The sequence below is a fragment of the Lissotriton helveticus genome, chromosome 5_1 (genome assembly GCF_964261635.1).
Source record: "Lissotriton helveticus chromosome 5_1, aLisHel1.1, whole genome shotgun sequence".
Taxonomy (NCBI): Eukaryota; Metazoa; Chordata; class Amphibia; order Caudata; family Salamandridae; genus Lissotriton; species Lissotriton helveticus.
In genome coordinates, this window is record NC_136065.1 from 2,038,658,886 (window position 1) to 2,038,674,153 (window position 15,268).

Genomic DNA, 15,268 nt, shown 5'->3' on the forward strand with positions numbered 1-15,268 from the left:
AGGGGTGTCTCAAGGACACCCTGCTGCACCCCTGAAAATTACATGTGTGTGCATATGGCGCACATACATGCCCAATGGGCATGTATGTGCGTCATCTGCCACCCTCACAAATGCACAATTGTGCATATTTACAAGAAATCGCAAATTACCACCAACTACAAATTGGTGGTAATTTGCGATTTCTAAACCTGAATTCGCAATTTTGAAAAGCTTCATACATAGCATTTAAGGAATCGCAAAATTGCGATTCCTTAAATGCTTAAGAAAAATAAGGAATCGCAATTTTTTGCGATTCCTTATTTTGCTAATTTTTCATACCTTTCAAAATCGGAAAAAAGGCCGTTTGCGATTCGCTAAGGCCGAAATTCGCAGAATTTCGGCCTTAACGAATCGCTAAAGGCTTGATACATATGGCCCTAGGTCTCTTACCCTGCAGGATAACGCTGACTGACACATAGGGCCTTAAGGAGGATTCTTTCCCTCACCGGGAGCCAGTGCAGGGCAGTAAGGGCATTCTTGGAAGAGGCTCTCCTGGGGAGCATCAGAGCAAGGCATACTGCCGCATTCTGGATGCATTGTAATCTCTGAATACTCTTACCGCCGGCTCCTAGGTATATAGCGTTCGCATAGTCCAGGCAGGAGGTTACCAACGCATGGACTGGAGTTTTCCTGGCGGCTACGGGGAGCCCATCCAGGATCTTCCGAATGCCTTTCATTATTCCAAAACATTTTCCGGCCACCGTCCTAGTGTGATGATCAAATGAAAAATAAAAATCCAGCCACATCCCCAAGTTCTTAACCTGGTTTCTGGGGGTGGGAGTAGAGCCTAGAGTCTGCGGCCACCACCTCGATGACCATATTGAGGGAGCCTTCCCTACAATCAGGACTTCCGTCTTACTGCCATTCAATTTTAGACAGTTATTTGACATCCAGACTGCCAGCTCCTGTAGACAGGAGGCGAAATTGGCAGCTGCCTCTTTGTGAGATTGAGATAGAGACATTACTAGTTCTGTAGAATAAACTGCCCATTTAGTGGGTTTTAGAGCAAAAAAACTCCTTGACTTTGGGGAAGGTTCTAGAACAGAGACTGATACTGTAACAGGCTGTAGGGTACTGTCCATAGAGAAGGATCTAGAGCAATCCATTCATTGAGCAGGTCCTGCTGCAGGCTGCTGTGGCTTTAGTTTAACAGCAAACATTCCATGGAAAGTGTTCTCGATTACGCGGTTCCTTAAGTAGGTTATAGAATAAATCATCCCTTGAGCAAGGCACTAGTGCAGTCTAAAGGATACGGATTTTGCACAGGGTAGGTATAGGGGCAGAGCTGTTCTGAAACCAGCAGGCGCCAGAGTGTGTTTATCCTTAAGATACAATCAAGAGCAGGCTCTTCCATACTGAAGGTCCTAGAGCAGGAACCGTCCCCTACACTAGATATTCCTTGCCGCGTGTTCTTTAGTACTACGCATTCCTGCAGCAGCTTCTTTAACAGTTTCTAAAGTAGATGGGATCAAAATGAGAACCATCATTTTTTTTCTGAGTTTTACATAGCGCAAACTTGACCCGAAAGCATCAGAGCACTTTAAATGAGCGCCATTTGCTATAGGCAAAGACACATTCATTTTTGTTAGGCATGGGAAGATTAAGTGATTTGCCCAGAATCATAGCATGTTGAGCGTCATTGCTGAGACTAGAACCCAGTTCCCCAGATTTGAGGTCGACTGCCCTAGCCGTTAGGCCACATCCTCTCCCATAGTTGAAGCAGGTTTATAGAAGCGACAATTCCTGGAGAAGATTCCACAGAGTGACAGTTTAAGCAGGACTTGTGCAGGCTCTGGAAGGACCAGTTTCCCTAGTGCATCTTTTAAAGAGTAGCCTCGGTGGATGCTCTGGTCAGCACTGTGCATCTTGGTAAGGTTCTATTGGTGAGTATTAGCCATAATACAGGTTGTGAAAGGAACAATACTGTAGCTACAGGTTGTGCAGTGGGGAGTGTTACTGTATCACGTTCTGGAGTAGGCCGTGCTCTTTGGACAGGTTTTAGAGTTCGCAGATCCATCGACACAGCTTTTAAGGCAGACATCTTTCCCGGTACAGGTACTAAAGTCAATACTGTCCCTCTTGATGAGCCTAGACTAAGATCTCTCTTTTCTGGAGGTTTTGAAAGAGGTGCTACCCAGAACCTGGTAGATCTAGATGGGTCAGAGGAGACGCTTGAGCAAAAAAGGTCCTTCCTCATAGTCAAGCGAGTATCTTTTACAACTTATTTGTAAGAAGACCGACAATCTGGTCCTGGGTGCTTCAAAGTAGCTGACATTCCACAGAATAAGACCTCCAATGGCTACACTTGTGAAACACATCATTACTTGTGTTGGTTAAAGGCCCATACTTATTGCCTTCAAGATAGATTCCAACTTAAGGATGAAATCACAAGTTAAGTCTATTATCATCAACATATTCCTCTCCTGAGAAGATCATACATTATTTTTTTCACCTAGTGGTGGAGTTGATAGTAAACTCTAGAATGACTGCGGTTAAAGGGCTGTTCCCTTTACCCAACAGAAGGTAGTGATCGAGTAACAAGTGCACACTGGGACCCGGGGTCTTACGCTGGACCACCATTGGTGGTTGCAAGCTCTTCAGTCTAGGAGCTATCTATGGCACTCCTTCCCATTGGACCTACAGCTAGAATCTTCTTTTCTATAGTTCAAGCGTGGCTTTAAATGCCACCTCTTTGTTTAACTCTCCACCCTGCCAGCACAATCGGCTCTGATTTCAACAACACCGATAGACTTGCTCTATATAAATGTACTCAACTCTGTCCTGCCGGTGAAGCTCTTAGGTGCAGACTAACTTTGAATGTGCCCTCCTCCTCAACAGTAGGTGCCCGTACACCATCCCTCACAGGCTGCCATTGAGCGGTGATGCACAGGTGTCATACGGTTTGGTGACTCAGGGCTGCTCAGGGTCAAGCTTCCGGATTAGAAGCAGATGGTGCCATTTTAGATCAGGGTTTAGACCATGCACTGCCCTCTACACAAGGTTTTCAGTATGGAAAGCAGTAGCTGTAGGCCACTGACCGGCACATGCTCCTGTAGGTCTGCCTGCCACAGATCCGAAAACTGCATCCACCCGCAGTTTGTTTCGCTGCTGGTACCTGGTCGCTTGCAGACTGATTCAAATTCAAAATGGAGTCCAGAAGACCATCCATCAATACTACAGGGCCCATATTATGATAGGAGAGCAGCTTCTCTGTTTGTGCCACAGCACACCTTCAAACAGGTGTGTGGGCTTCAAAAAGGTGCGCGGGCCACAAACAGGGAAAGTCTGCCCAATTATGTTGAATGCGCTGCCCTTAGAACAGCTGAAAACTTTTGCTCCCCTCGGGGGCAGCACATTCAAGTTAAATATAGAGTTTCTGCTTCAAAGCCACTGCATATATCACTATGCATTGGCTTTGAAGAGGATGTCGAGTGGGCCATGGGTACCCCTTAGACTCCTTGAGAGGGCTGCCATCAGGGGATGAACTGACAGTGCGCCACCTTTTTGTGGCTCAATGTCAGTGTGCCTCCTTAGGACATGTTTGCCTCTGCACCAGCGCCTGTATGGCATGGGTGCAAAGGCAAAGAGATTCCCTCATTTGATTGAGGCCAAGACTCCATGAAAATGAGGGAATGCCCTCTTGAGATACTGTTGGCGCTACATGTGCGCCAGCGCTATCAGTATTACAGAATTCATAAGGGACTAGTGAGGCATACCAGGGAAGCCACAGATGCAGACAGAGGGAGGTCAGTTTCATGCTGAGGCCCGGTATCCTCTTTACCACTTGAAGAACGCTGGATGCTGCTCACTGAGACTTTTGGTGACCTGCTGAGGCCTCTCTAGTGACACCAGCTGACCTACTTATGCGTATCATACTTACCATTTATGAGTTGTAGATGCCTCTCATTGTGGCCCTAATGACATCTCCACACCCTAAGGGTGACCACCCTATGACTGCTCGTGGTGATCCTTCATGATGACCCGGGGCAACGTCATCATGGTGACCCTTGGTGACCTGCTAACACCCCCATGATGTACCCGGGTCACCTACTTACTCCCCCCTCAGGTTGACCCCTTAACAACTCTCTTGACCTCTCCCCTCTGACCCTTCTCTGCCTCTTGATGGCTTCCTGCCTTTCCTTCTGCAGAGGATCGAGTGGACGGTCAGCACCTTCCAGAAGCTGGTGCCCATGAAGCTGGAGGACCTGAAGGCGGAGCACGTGGTGGAGCTGTGGGCGCGGCTGCAGCAGCTGGACCAGGTGGAGTCCCTCAGCGACCAGCTCATGTTCATGGAGGAGAAGATGGGCACCTGTGAGTATGGGGGGCACTGCCACTGCTGCTGGGTCAGGGGGAGAGGAAAGAACCCACTGGGCCTTCAACATGCAGCAGGGGAGGAGGGGTGTGAAGAGGACAGAAGGGGGGAGGACAAAGATGAGGCAGTGAGGAAGAGAGAATGAGCAGAGGCAGCGAGAGGAGGAAGTAAAGAAGAGAGAATTTGGAGAAGGGAGTAAAGAAGAGAGAGTGAAGAGAGGCAAAGAGAGGAGGGAGTGACAAAGAGAGAGTGAGGAAAGGCAGAGCACGGAGGGAGTGAAGAAGAGAGGGTGAGGAGAGGGAGTGAGAGGAGGGAGTGAAGAAGAGAGAGCGAGGAGAGGCAGAGAGAGAAGGGAGTGAAGAAGAGATATGTAAGTGATGGCAAAGAGATGAGGGAGTGAAGAAGATGGGGAGTAGAGGGCAAAGAGATGAGGGGGTGAGGAAGAGAGAGTGGGGAGAGGGAGTGAGAGGAGGGAGTGAAGAAGAGAGGGTGAGGAGAGGGAGTGAGAGGAGGGAGTGAAGAAGAGAGGGTGAGGAGAGGGAGTGAGAGGAGGGAGTGAAGAAGAGAGAGGGAGGAGAGGCAGAGAGAGGAGGGAGTGAAGAAGAGAGAGTGAGGTGAGGGCAGAGAGATGAGGGAGTGAAGAGGAGAGAGGGAGGAGAGGCAGAGAGAGGAGGGAGTGAAGAGGAGAGAGGGAGGAGAGGCAGAGAGAGGAGGGAGTGAAGAAGAGAGAGTAAGGTGAGGGCAGAGAGATGAGGGAGTGAAGAGGAGAGAGGAAGGAGAGGCAGAGAGAGGAGGGAGTGAAGAAGAGAGAGTGAGGAGAGGCAGAGAGAGGAGGGAGTGAAGAAGAGAGAGTAAGGTGAGGGCAGAGAGATGAGGGAGTGAAGAGGAGAGAGGAAGGAGAGGCAGAGAGAGGAGGGAGTGAAGAAGAGAGAGTGAGGAGAGGCAGAGAGAGGAGGGAGTGAAGAAGAGAGGGTGAGGTGAGGGCAGAGAGATGAGGGAGTGAAGAGGAGAGAGGGAGGAGAGGCAGAGAGAGGAGGGAGTGAAGAAGAGAGAGTGAGGTGAGGGCAGAGAGATGAGGGAGTGAAGAGGAGAGAGGGAGGAGAGGCAGAGAGAGGAGGGAGTGAAGAAGAGAGAGTGAGGTGAGGGCAGAGAGATGAGGGAGTGAAGAGGAGAGAGGAAGGAGAGGCAGAGAGAGGAGGGAGTGAAGAAGAGAGAGTGATGTGAGGGCAGAGAGATGAGGGAGTGAAGAGGAGAGAGGGAGGAGAGGCAGAGTGAGGAGGGAGTGAAGAAGAGAGAGTGAGGTGAGGGCAGAGAGATGAGGGAGTGAAGAGGAGAGATTGAGGTGAGGGCAAAGAGAGGAAGGAGTGAAGAAGGAAGGGTGATGTGAGTGCAAAGAGATGAGGGAGTGAAGAAGAGAGAGTGAGGTGAGGGCAGAGAGAGGAGGGAGTGAAGAGGAGAGAGGAAGGAGAGGCAGAGAGAGGAGGGGGTGAAGAAGAGAGAGGAAAAGGCAAAGAGATGAAGGAGTGAAGAGGGGAGAGTGAGTAGAGGGCAGAGAGATAAAGGAGTGAAGAAGAGAGAGTGAGGAGAGGGCAAAGAGATGAGGGAGTGAAGAAGAGAGAGTGAGGTGAGGGCAAATTAATTTATTTATTTATTTTGCATCTTATACCGCGCAGACTAAACCCGAAGGTATCAAGGCGCCTGAGAAAAAGATCAAAATGCAGGGCACAACTACTCATATGCTTGTACAAAGAGACGTGTTTTAAGGGCAGATCTAAAAGTCTGTAGGGAGGGGAGGGACCTTAATTCTATCGGAAGATCATTCCACCATTTAGGAGCCAGATGGGAGAAAGCCCTACCACCCCATCTGGTTTTCCGAATACGTGGGACACAGAGAAGAAGTTGATTTGAGGAGCGGAGGTTCCTACCAGGGTTGTAATGAGACAGGATAGATCCAATACCCGTGGGGCTACTTTTCGCCAGAGCCTTGTAGACCATACACATGGATTTAAAGACTATCCGCTCCTTGATCGGAAGCCAGTAAGGCTGCTTCCTGGCCAGCGTGGCCGAGGAACGACAGGGTAGATCAAGGACAAATCTGGCTGCCGCATTCTGGACTACCTGCAAGCGCTGCAGCTGACTCTTATTCAGTCCGGCATACAGCGCATTGCAGTAGTCCAAGCGGGAGCCCAGAAGGGCGACAGCAAGTTGCCTTCTAGCCTGCAAGGAAAGGTAGTGCCTGATTTTCCTTAGTATGTGGATGATACCCCAACAGGTAGATACAGTCCTATTGACCTGCTGGTACATACCAAGGATGGGATCGATCATGACCCCAAGATTTTTAGCTAAGGATGTAGGTTTAGGGCAGGCACCCAATGAGTCAGGCCACCACTCCATAGACCAGATCTCTTCCTTTCCGCCAAACACCATCACCTCGGTCTTCTCCCCATTTAATTTCAGTGAATTGTATATCATCCACTGGCTGACAGCCTCCATACAAGATCTAAAATTGGAGGCTGTCAGCTCGGTTGACTGGGAGAGAGACACGAGGATCTGGGTGTCGTCCTCATAGGAAACTACCTCCATCCCAAAAGATCTAATAAGTCTGGCAAGGGGGGTCACATAGATGTTAAAAAGGGTGGGACTGAGCGCCGACCCCTGAGGGACCCCACATTGCACAGACAGGGATGGAGATAGAAATTTTCCCAGCATTACCCTCTGCTCTCTATGATCGAGAAAAGAGGAAAGGAGCCCCAGGGGTGCCCCCCGGACCTAAATCTCACCCAATCGAGATGTTAGAACACGGGGAGAAAGGGTATCGAAGGCAGCCGTGAGGTCCAGAAGGATCAGGAGGGAGGTCCGACCCCCATCCACGCTCGTACGGATGGAATCGAGCACCAGGGTGAGGGCAGACTCGGTGCTATGTTCCCTCCTAAACCCATGCTGGGAGAAATCCAGGCAGCCCGAACTCTCCACAAAGACAGCAAGATGTTTATTTAGATGGGCCAAGAGATAAGGGAGTGAAGAAAAGAGAGTGCGGAGAGGCAGAGAACGGAGGAAGTGAAGAAGAGAGAGTGAGGAGTTGTAGTGAGAGGAGAGAGTGAAGAAGAGAGAGGAAAGGCAACGAGATGAAAGAGTGAAGAAGAAAGTGAGGTGAGGGCAAAGAGATGAGGGAGTGAAGAAGAGGGAGTGAGGAAAGGCAGAGAGACAAGAGGGAGTGGAGAAGAGAGAGCTAGTGGAGGCAAAGAGATGAGGGAGTGAAGACGAGAGAGTGAGGAGAGGCAGAGAGAGGAGGGAGTGAAGAAGAAAGAGTGAGGAGAGTGCAAAGAGATGAGGGAGTGAAGAGGAGAGAGTGAGGAGAGGCAGAGAGAGGAGGGAGTGAAGAAGAAAGAGTGAGGAGAGTGCAAAGAGATGAGGGAGTGAAGAGGAGAGAGTGAGGAGAGGCAGAGAGAGAGAGAGAAAGGAGTAAAGAAGAGAGAGTGAGCCGAGGCAGAGAGAGGAGGTAGTGAATAAGAGAGAGTGAGGAGAGGGCAAAGAGAGGAAGGAGTGAAGATGAGAGGGTGATGTGAGGGCAGAGAGATGAGGGAGTGAAGAGGAGAGATTGAGTTGAGGACAAAGAGAGGTAGGAGTGAAGAAGAGAGGGTGATATGAGTGCCAAGAGATGGGGGAGTGAAGAAGAGAGAGTGAGGTGAGGGCAGAGAGAGGAGGGAGTGAAGAGGAGAGAGGAGGAGAGGTAGTGAGAGGAGAGAGTGAAGAAGAGAGAGTGAAGAGAGGCAGATAGAGGAGGGAGTGAAGAAGAGAGAGTGAGGAGAGGCAGAGAACAGATGGAGTGAAGAAGAGAGAGTGAGGAGCGGCAGAGAGTTGAGGGAGTGAAGAAGAGAGAGTGAGGAGAGGCAGAGAGAGAGAGAGAGGAGGAAGTAAAGAAGAGAGAGTGAGGAGCGGCAGAGAGATGAGGGAGTGAAGAAGAGAGAGTCGGGAGAGGGCAAAGAGATGAAGGAGTGAAGGGGAGAGAGTGAGGAGAGGCAGAGAGAGAGAGAGAGGAGGAAGTAAAGAAGAAAGAGTGAGGAGAGGCAGAGAGAGAGAGAGAGGAGGAAGTAAAGAAGAGAGAGTGAGGAGAGGCAGAGAGATGAGGGAGTGAAGAAGAGAGAGTGAGGAGAGGGCAAAGAGATAAAGGAGTGAAGAGGAGAGATTGAGGTGAGGGCAAAGAGAGGAAGGAGTGAAGAAGAGAGGGTGATGTGAGGGCAGAGAGATGAGGGAGTGAAGAGGAGAGAGGGCGGAGAGGCAGAGAGAGGAGGGAGTGAAGAAAAGAGGCTGATGTGAGGGCAGAGAGATGAGGGAGTGAAGAGGAGAGAGGGCGGAGAGGCAGAGAGAGGAGGGAGTGAAGAAAAGAGGCTGATGTGAGGGCAGAGAGATGAGGGAGTGAAGAGGAGAGAGGGCGGAGAGGCAGAGAGAGGAGGGAGTGAAGAAGAGAGAGTGAGGTGAGGGCAGATGATGAGGGAGTGAAGAGGAGAGATTGAGGTGAGGGCAAAGAGAGGAAGGAGTGAAGAAGAGAGGGTGATGTGAGGGCAGAGAGATGAGGGAGTGAAGAAGAGAGAGGAAGGAGAGGCAGAGTGAGGAGGGAGTGAAGAAGAGAGAGTGAGGTGAGGGCAGAGAGATGAGGGAGTGAAGAGGAGAGATTGAGGTGAGGGCAAAGAGAGGAAGGAGTGAAGAAGGGAGAGTGAGGTGAGGGCAGAGAGAGGAGGGAGTGAAGAGGAGAGAGGAAGGAGAGGCAGAGAGAGGAGGGAGTGAAGAAGAGAGAGTGAGGTGAGGGCAGAGAGATGAGGGAGTGAAGAGGAGAGATTGAGGTGAGGGCAAAGAGAGGAAGGAGTGAAGAAGGGAGGGTGATGTGAGTGCAAAGAGATGAGGGAGTGAAGAAGAGAGAGTGAGGTGAGGGCAGAGAGAGGAGGGAGTGAAGAGGAGAGAGGAAGGAGAGGCAGAGAGAGGAGGGGTGAAGAAGAGAGAGTGAGGAGAGGGCAAAGAGATGAGGGGGTGAGGAAGAGAGAGTGAGGAGAGTGCAAAGAGATGAGGGAGTGAAGAAGAGAGAGTGAGGTGAGGGCAAGGAGATGAGGGAGTGAAGAAGAGAGAGTGAGGGGTGGTAGTGAGAGGAGAGAGTGAAGAAGAGAGAGGAAAAGGCAAAGAGATGAAAGAGTGAAGAAGAAAGTGAGGTGAGGGCAAAGAGATGAGGGAGTGAAGAAAAGGGAGTGAGGAAAGGCAGAGAGACAAGAGGGAGTGGAGAAGAGAGAGCTAGTGGAGGCAAAGAGATGAGGGAGTGAAGACGAGAGAGTGAGGAGAGGCAGAGAGAGGAGGGAGTGAAGAAGAAAGAGTGAGGAGAGTGCAAAGAGATGAGGGAGTAAAGAGGAGAGAGTGAGGAGAGGCAGAGAGAGGAGGGAGTGAAGAAGAGAGAGTGAGGAGAGGGCAAAGAGAGGAAGGCGTGAAGATGAGAGGGTGATGTGAGGGCAGAGAGATGAGGGAGTGAAGAGGAGAGATTGAGGTGAGGGCAAAGAGAGGAGGGAGTGAAGAAGAGAGAGGAGGAGAGGCGGAGAGAGGATTGAGTGAAGAAGAGAGAGTGAGGAGAGGGCAAAGAGATGAGGGAGTGAAGAAGAGAGAGTGCGGAGTGGTAGTGAGAGGAGAGAGTGAAGAAGAGAGAGTGAGGAGAGGGCAAAGAGATGAGGGAGTGAAGAAGAGAGAGTGAGGAGAGTGCAAAGAGATGAGGGAGTGAAGAAGAGAGAGTGAGGAGAGGGCAAAGAGATGAGGGAGTGAAGAAGAGAGAGTGAGGAGGGTGCAAAGAGATGAGGGAGTGAAGAAGAGAGAGTGAGGTGAGGGCAAAGAGATGAGGGAGTGAAGAAGAGAGAGTGAGGTGAGGGCAAAGAGATGAGGGAGTGAAGAAGAGAGAGTGAGGTGAGGGCAAAGAGATGAGGGAGTGAAGAAGAGAGAGTGCGGAGAGGCAGAGAACGGAGGGAGTGAAGAAGAAAGAGTGAAGAGTGGTAGTGAGAGGAGAGAGTGAAGAAGAGAGAGTGAGGAGAAGGCATAGAGATGAGGGAGAGAAGAAGAGGGAGTGAGGAGGAGAGAGGAGAGAGTGAGTGATAGAAAGGGAGGAGCGGCAGAGAACGGAGGGAGTGAAGAAGAGCGTGTGAGGAGAGACAGAGAGAGGAGGGAGTAAAGAAGAGAGAATCAGGAGAAGGAAGGGGGTGAAGAAGAGAGCACAGAGGGGAAACAAAGGGAATTTAGTGAAGGAGAGAGGAGGGAGGAGAGGTGAGAAAAGGATTATGAGAGTGAGGAAGAAAGGAGAAGGAGTGAACACGGCTGAGAGAGGGTGAAGAAAAGAAGAGATTTAGGAATGGGAATTGGGTGAATAAAGAGTGGAGACTGGAGGGAAATGAGATGTGTGAAGAGGAGTGAAGGGAGAGGTTATCTGAACTGGTGAGTAAGAGTGAGAGGTGGGAAGAGGATAGGCAGGGCTTTAAGTGGGATGAAAAAACTAGGGGGTCTCTCAAAGGGGCGTGGCCGATGTGATTAAGGGTGTGGCTAATAAACACGTAAACTAAAAATCTGTGCTTAGCATAGTGTGCCGCCCGACTGGTACCTTGCTGCTTCTGTCATTGCATCAATATATATGATACAACAAGTAACAATAAACCTACAACAAGCCAGGACTATTGGCTTTGTCAATGGTTGTTAGTTGCGTAAGATAAATAAGCAACAACTATGGCTTGTATATAATATTTAAAAAGGTTCCACTTAAAGCCCTGGTGACACCACGACGATTTTGCTGCTCCTGAGTTTCAAAATGAGAAGGGAAATCCAGAGAGAAACTGACTCTCTCTAAGTATTTTGCTTCCCCTACAACACTCACCTGGCATGATGTCATGCCGTAACTTCTCCCCTAGTGAGAAGTGAGCAGTGTGAGCACACGCACATCGGTGTGCCTGCAGTCACTGCAGTCCGGAAAAAACGGGCCGCCTGTGCCAGGGCACAAAAGGGAGCCCAATAGAGACCCGTTTCAAGACCCCCTTTAAAAAACTGCTGGTGCTCAGACCCGGTGAGACCCGGCCCACTTAAAGCCCTGAGGATAGGGTAAGGGTGTGGGGAAGGGGAGTCTGAGCGAGAATGAGGTGACGGCAGATGGACAGCGAAGGACGAGTTAAAGCGAGAGTGAGAGGACGGAGTGAGGAGAGGGTGGAGAGTAAACGCAGGGATGTGGAGAAGGCAGATGGAGGGCGGAGGGAGATCCAGGGCAGGACTGGGAACCAAAACCGGCCACCGGCAAAGTGCTCGGCTGGCCCCCCAGGGGGAGGTTGGGGGTGCGACCGAGCTCTTTGCCAGGGCCGGTTTTCGGCCGATTTTGTTACAGGGCCGATTTTGCAGCTATGCTGCATAAACGGCCCTGTAACAAAAACGGCCCCAGTGGCCCAAAACCGGCCCCCACCCTTGCGGCGCACCGGGGATTGCCCGATGCCTGCAACGGTCAGTCCGGGCCTGGGGAGATCCTGTATTGTTTCACCACAGCCAGCTTGTGACGTGTAAAGCCGTCGTGCACCTCTGAAGCTTGTGTTGAATTTCGGATCCTCTATTATAAGAGAGAATAAACCCCACCGTTAACCTGGGTTAGATCTCAAGTTTAAATTGCCTCTCTTCCTGGAGTGCTGTCCTCACTCACTGACCTCTCTCCCCTGCTCTGTCTGTCTGTCTGTCCCTGTCCCTTACACAGGCGCCTGCAAAGACAACGAGACAGCACTCAAAGTGGACCTGAACAGACGGTGAAGACCCCTTCGGACCACGCGCCAGCGCCCCCATCGAGTGATAGGAGAAGAGCTTCATTGTTTATAGACGCCCACCCTAGCCCTGAGATCCCCTGTACCCTCCCTCTCTAAGACTCAGTGTGTATCCCCTCTCTGTCCCTTCTCTGTACTTCCTGCTCCACCCAACGCTCTGTGTACACCCCCATGTCTCTCACCAGAGGCGCTGCTGCTCCCTGTAACTCCCTGTACATCTCTCCTCTCTCTCCAGTGACCCTGCCAGTGCTTAATTTGAGCCTGTGGTTTCCGGTGCTGGGCACCGGCACTTAATTGTCAGCACCTGCACTTATGACATGGCGGTGTTCTTTGTATAACTTAGAGATCAGCACATTAGCAGTCGTTTTTTTAATTTTTTTATTAAATGCATATTAAAATGGCTAATACCTGCCACCCACGCTGTTCTTAAAGCTTTGGGGGCCTGGAATAGTCTCAGCAGATGACTAGGATAGCTGCAGCAGCTAACCATCTCAGAGCAGCCTGCTGCAGCAACACGCAGAACCTTCTTCAGGGACCTAGGAACTCTTCTCCCTTTTCTCATTCCATAAGAACCCACCTCCTTCTCCATAGCCGCTGATCCCTGAAACACCACGCTCTCTGATGCCCTAGTTCATCCCGCGCCCTCTTTCATGCTCGTTGTTTCTCTTCCATATTCCTTGCATGCTTGGCCATGCCCCTGTTCCATGCTTCCTGGCTCTCCTACTATGCTTCCTGCCATCCATGCTCCAGAACGCCGCCATGTTGTCCAGCATTATTCAGGGCTTCGTATACCCTTCCACGCCCATTTCTGTCATTGCTTAAAACCAGGCGACTCAAACAGAAACTGGGCGCTTTCTCTGTCTTCTGCTCATCTCATGCCTGTTGGAGCAACTACACCACATCACTCAGTGCATATCGTCAACGTTCAATGGGTGCTCTACACAAACCTACTGTCCGGTGCAAGGCTACTGAAATTATATATTTTTTTGCATTTTTAATATATGGTCTAATTTATATTTTGTAGCATAGCTATTAATTAATAATAAATACATTCCTGATTTTTGTACGGTTCCCCAAAGTGTTGTGATTGTCTTGTCATGAGTATTTTTATGTGCATGGCCTTCTCTTTGGGCAGTGTCAATGCACATATTTCAGCTGCCCTGAGTAAAAGTGACATTGTGGCAACTCATTCCCAGGTAGGAGTAGACATGTTTGATGCTCACAGTGGTAAACTCGCATCCCCTCGGTGGCGACACCATCCGCGTCTCCTTAGAGTATCTGCTGCAGAAGTGACTCAGCCCATAGTAAGAGCCACTTTCTAGACATATAACCCTAAAGGAGGGTCTGAGTAAAAAGCCTTTGGCTTGTGTTAGAGTGATCTTTAAAAGCTGACCAATGATGATGAAAGTTGAAGCAACTATCAATGAGATTTGAGGAAAATTCGGCTCATAGCACTCTGATGTTGGGAATTGCAATGTCTGACTAGTAAGCGTATGTGGCAGTCTTGAAGACAAAGCAATGCAGTTTTGATGAACTGTGAGTAAGGTCAGTACATCCAGGATTAAAGGGTAGGAGAATTACAAGACCGAATGGTGGGCTATATTGATTGGTTTTGTAGCATATGGTAAAAAAGAAAGACCACTTTTTGGAGGCAGAAGGTCACCATAGATGACCTGCGATAAGTCCACCACTTTGTAGAATTTTGAAAGACTTCCAATACATATAATAATCCCAGAGCACAATATACTCCATGTGGTATAGCATTAATTTATTTATGTTCGATTACTTGAAATCGTTACATGTATGTATCTTAAAAGGATAGTCAAATAAATAAATAGTACAAAAAAATATGATATAGAAATGCTTAAAATGTAGTGTTTAAAAGGAGTTTTTTCTTCAAAAAGATCTGTGACTCTAGGATAGTGTCCTCTGAGCCTGGTGTCTCGCTACTCCAGGTGATGCTTAATCTCACAGATGGTCAAGTTTAATGGGCACATTAATCATAATATGGTGGAAATTAGGCTTTTTGTGAGATAGATGTTCACGGTCAAACCTAGTGGAAGAGACCCAAAGAATGGCTTCATTCCCGTTATCATTCGACACTAAACATCTTTTAAAAAAGAAAGCCATGGAGTTGTGTTTTTCATTTTGAAATTGCCTATCTTGCAGCAGGCATGTAGGTGACAGATGTGTTTTGAGTCGCAACAGAAAATGGAATTGTAGACCCTGGAACCTGTCAACTATTAGCAGATAACTTGTGCATTCTCTGCATGTAGCTTTGCCACACGATAATGCATTTTAAAGATGTGGCAAAGTCATTGTACAACGTGAATACTAGTGAGTGAAGGTGGTTATTCTGAAATACTTATAGCTAAACTTACCTATTCAAAATATGCACAATTGACTCTTTTAGATAATTGAAATACATTCTTGTTGGATTCCATTTTGAAATGATAATGTGCTGGAAAGATGTCTGATTTGCATGTAGACAAAGCTGCTCCCCAGTACATCTTTTACTTGAGGCAACACACGTAAATTAATTAATGTGTGTGGTTATCTTGTCCCATCCAGTAAGTGCCTCCTGAAACTAAGTCAAAGCATAAAATACCGCAGATTCTACCCGGTGTGGAGCAAATCTTTAACTTGGAGCACACCTTAGAGTAAATGTATTCAAAGAAATGTAAAGGCACAGAATCAAGAAACGTAGGTATTCAAATATATATTAAAGATATCATTATGTTTTTCATATGTATATGAAGATCATTCACGGCATTTTAAAACACATTTATTACAGAATGTATCACGTTCACTCTCAAGTTCTCAATATGTCAGTTTCGAAAGGTGTCAGAAGTGTCAAAGTCAGTAATTTAAGAAAATCCAACATTTAAGATCCTCAAGATAAAAGCATAAATCATTACAAATGTCCCAAACCTTCGAAATGACTCCAGTAATCTGAGAAGAAGAAATACTCTGTTAAAGTTGCCATATCAAGAACAGAAGCAATATTGGCAGGTGTGTCATCGTGTTCACTAAATTCAGAATATGCTCTTTCAAAATACTGATATGACATTTTTCTGTGCTACATTTTGAAGCATCTTGCATTCACTGG

General features: G+C 48.6%; 1 protein-coding gene across 1 annotated transcript in view; it reads left to right on the forward strand.

The window, feature by feature from the left end:
• EGFL8 (EGF like domain multiple 8) overlaps positions 1-14,513 on the forward strand; it is a 123,253-nt gene extending 108,740 nt beyond the window's left edge. The window contains exons 8-9 of the mRNA XM_078645849.1: positions 4,188-4,350; positions 12,096-14,513. Coding sequence (XP_078501975.1) covers positions 4,188-4,350; positions 12,096-12,148 — 216 coding nt within the window. The 3' untranslated portion in view covers positions 12,149-14,513. The remainder of the gene's footprint in view (positions 1-4,187; positions 4,351-12,095) is intronic.
• Positions 14,514-15,268: the final 755 nt, after the last annotated feature.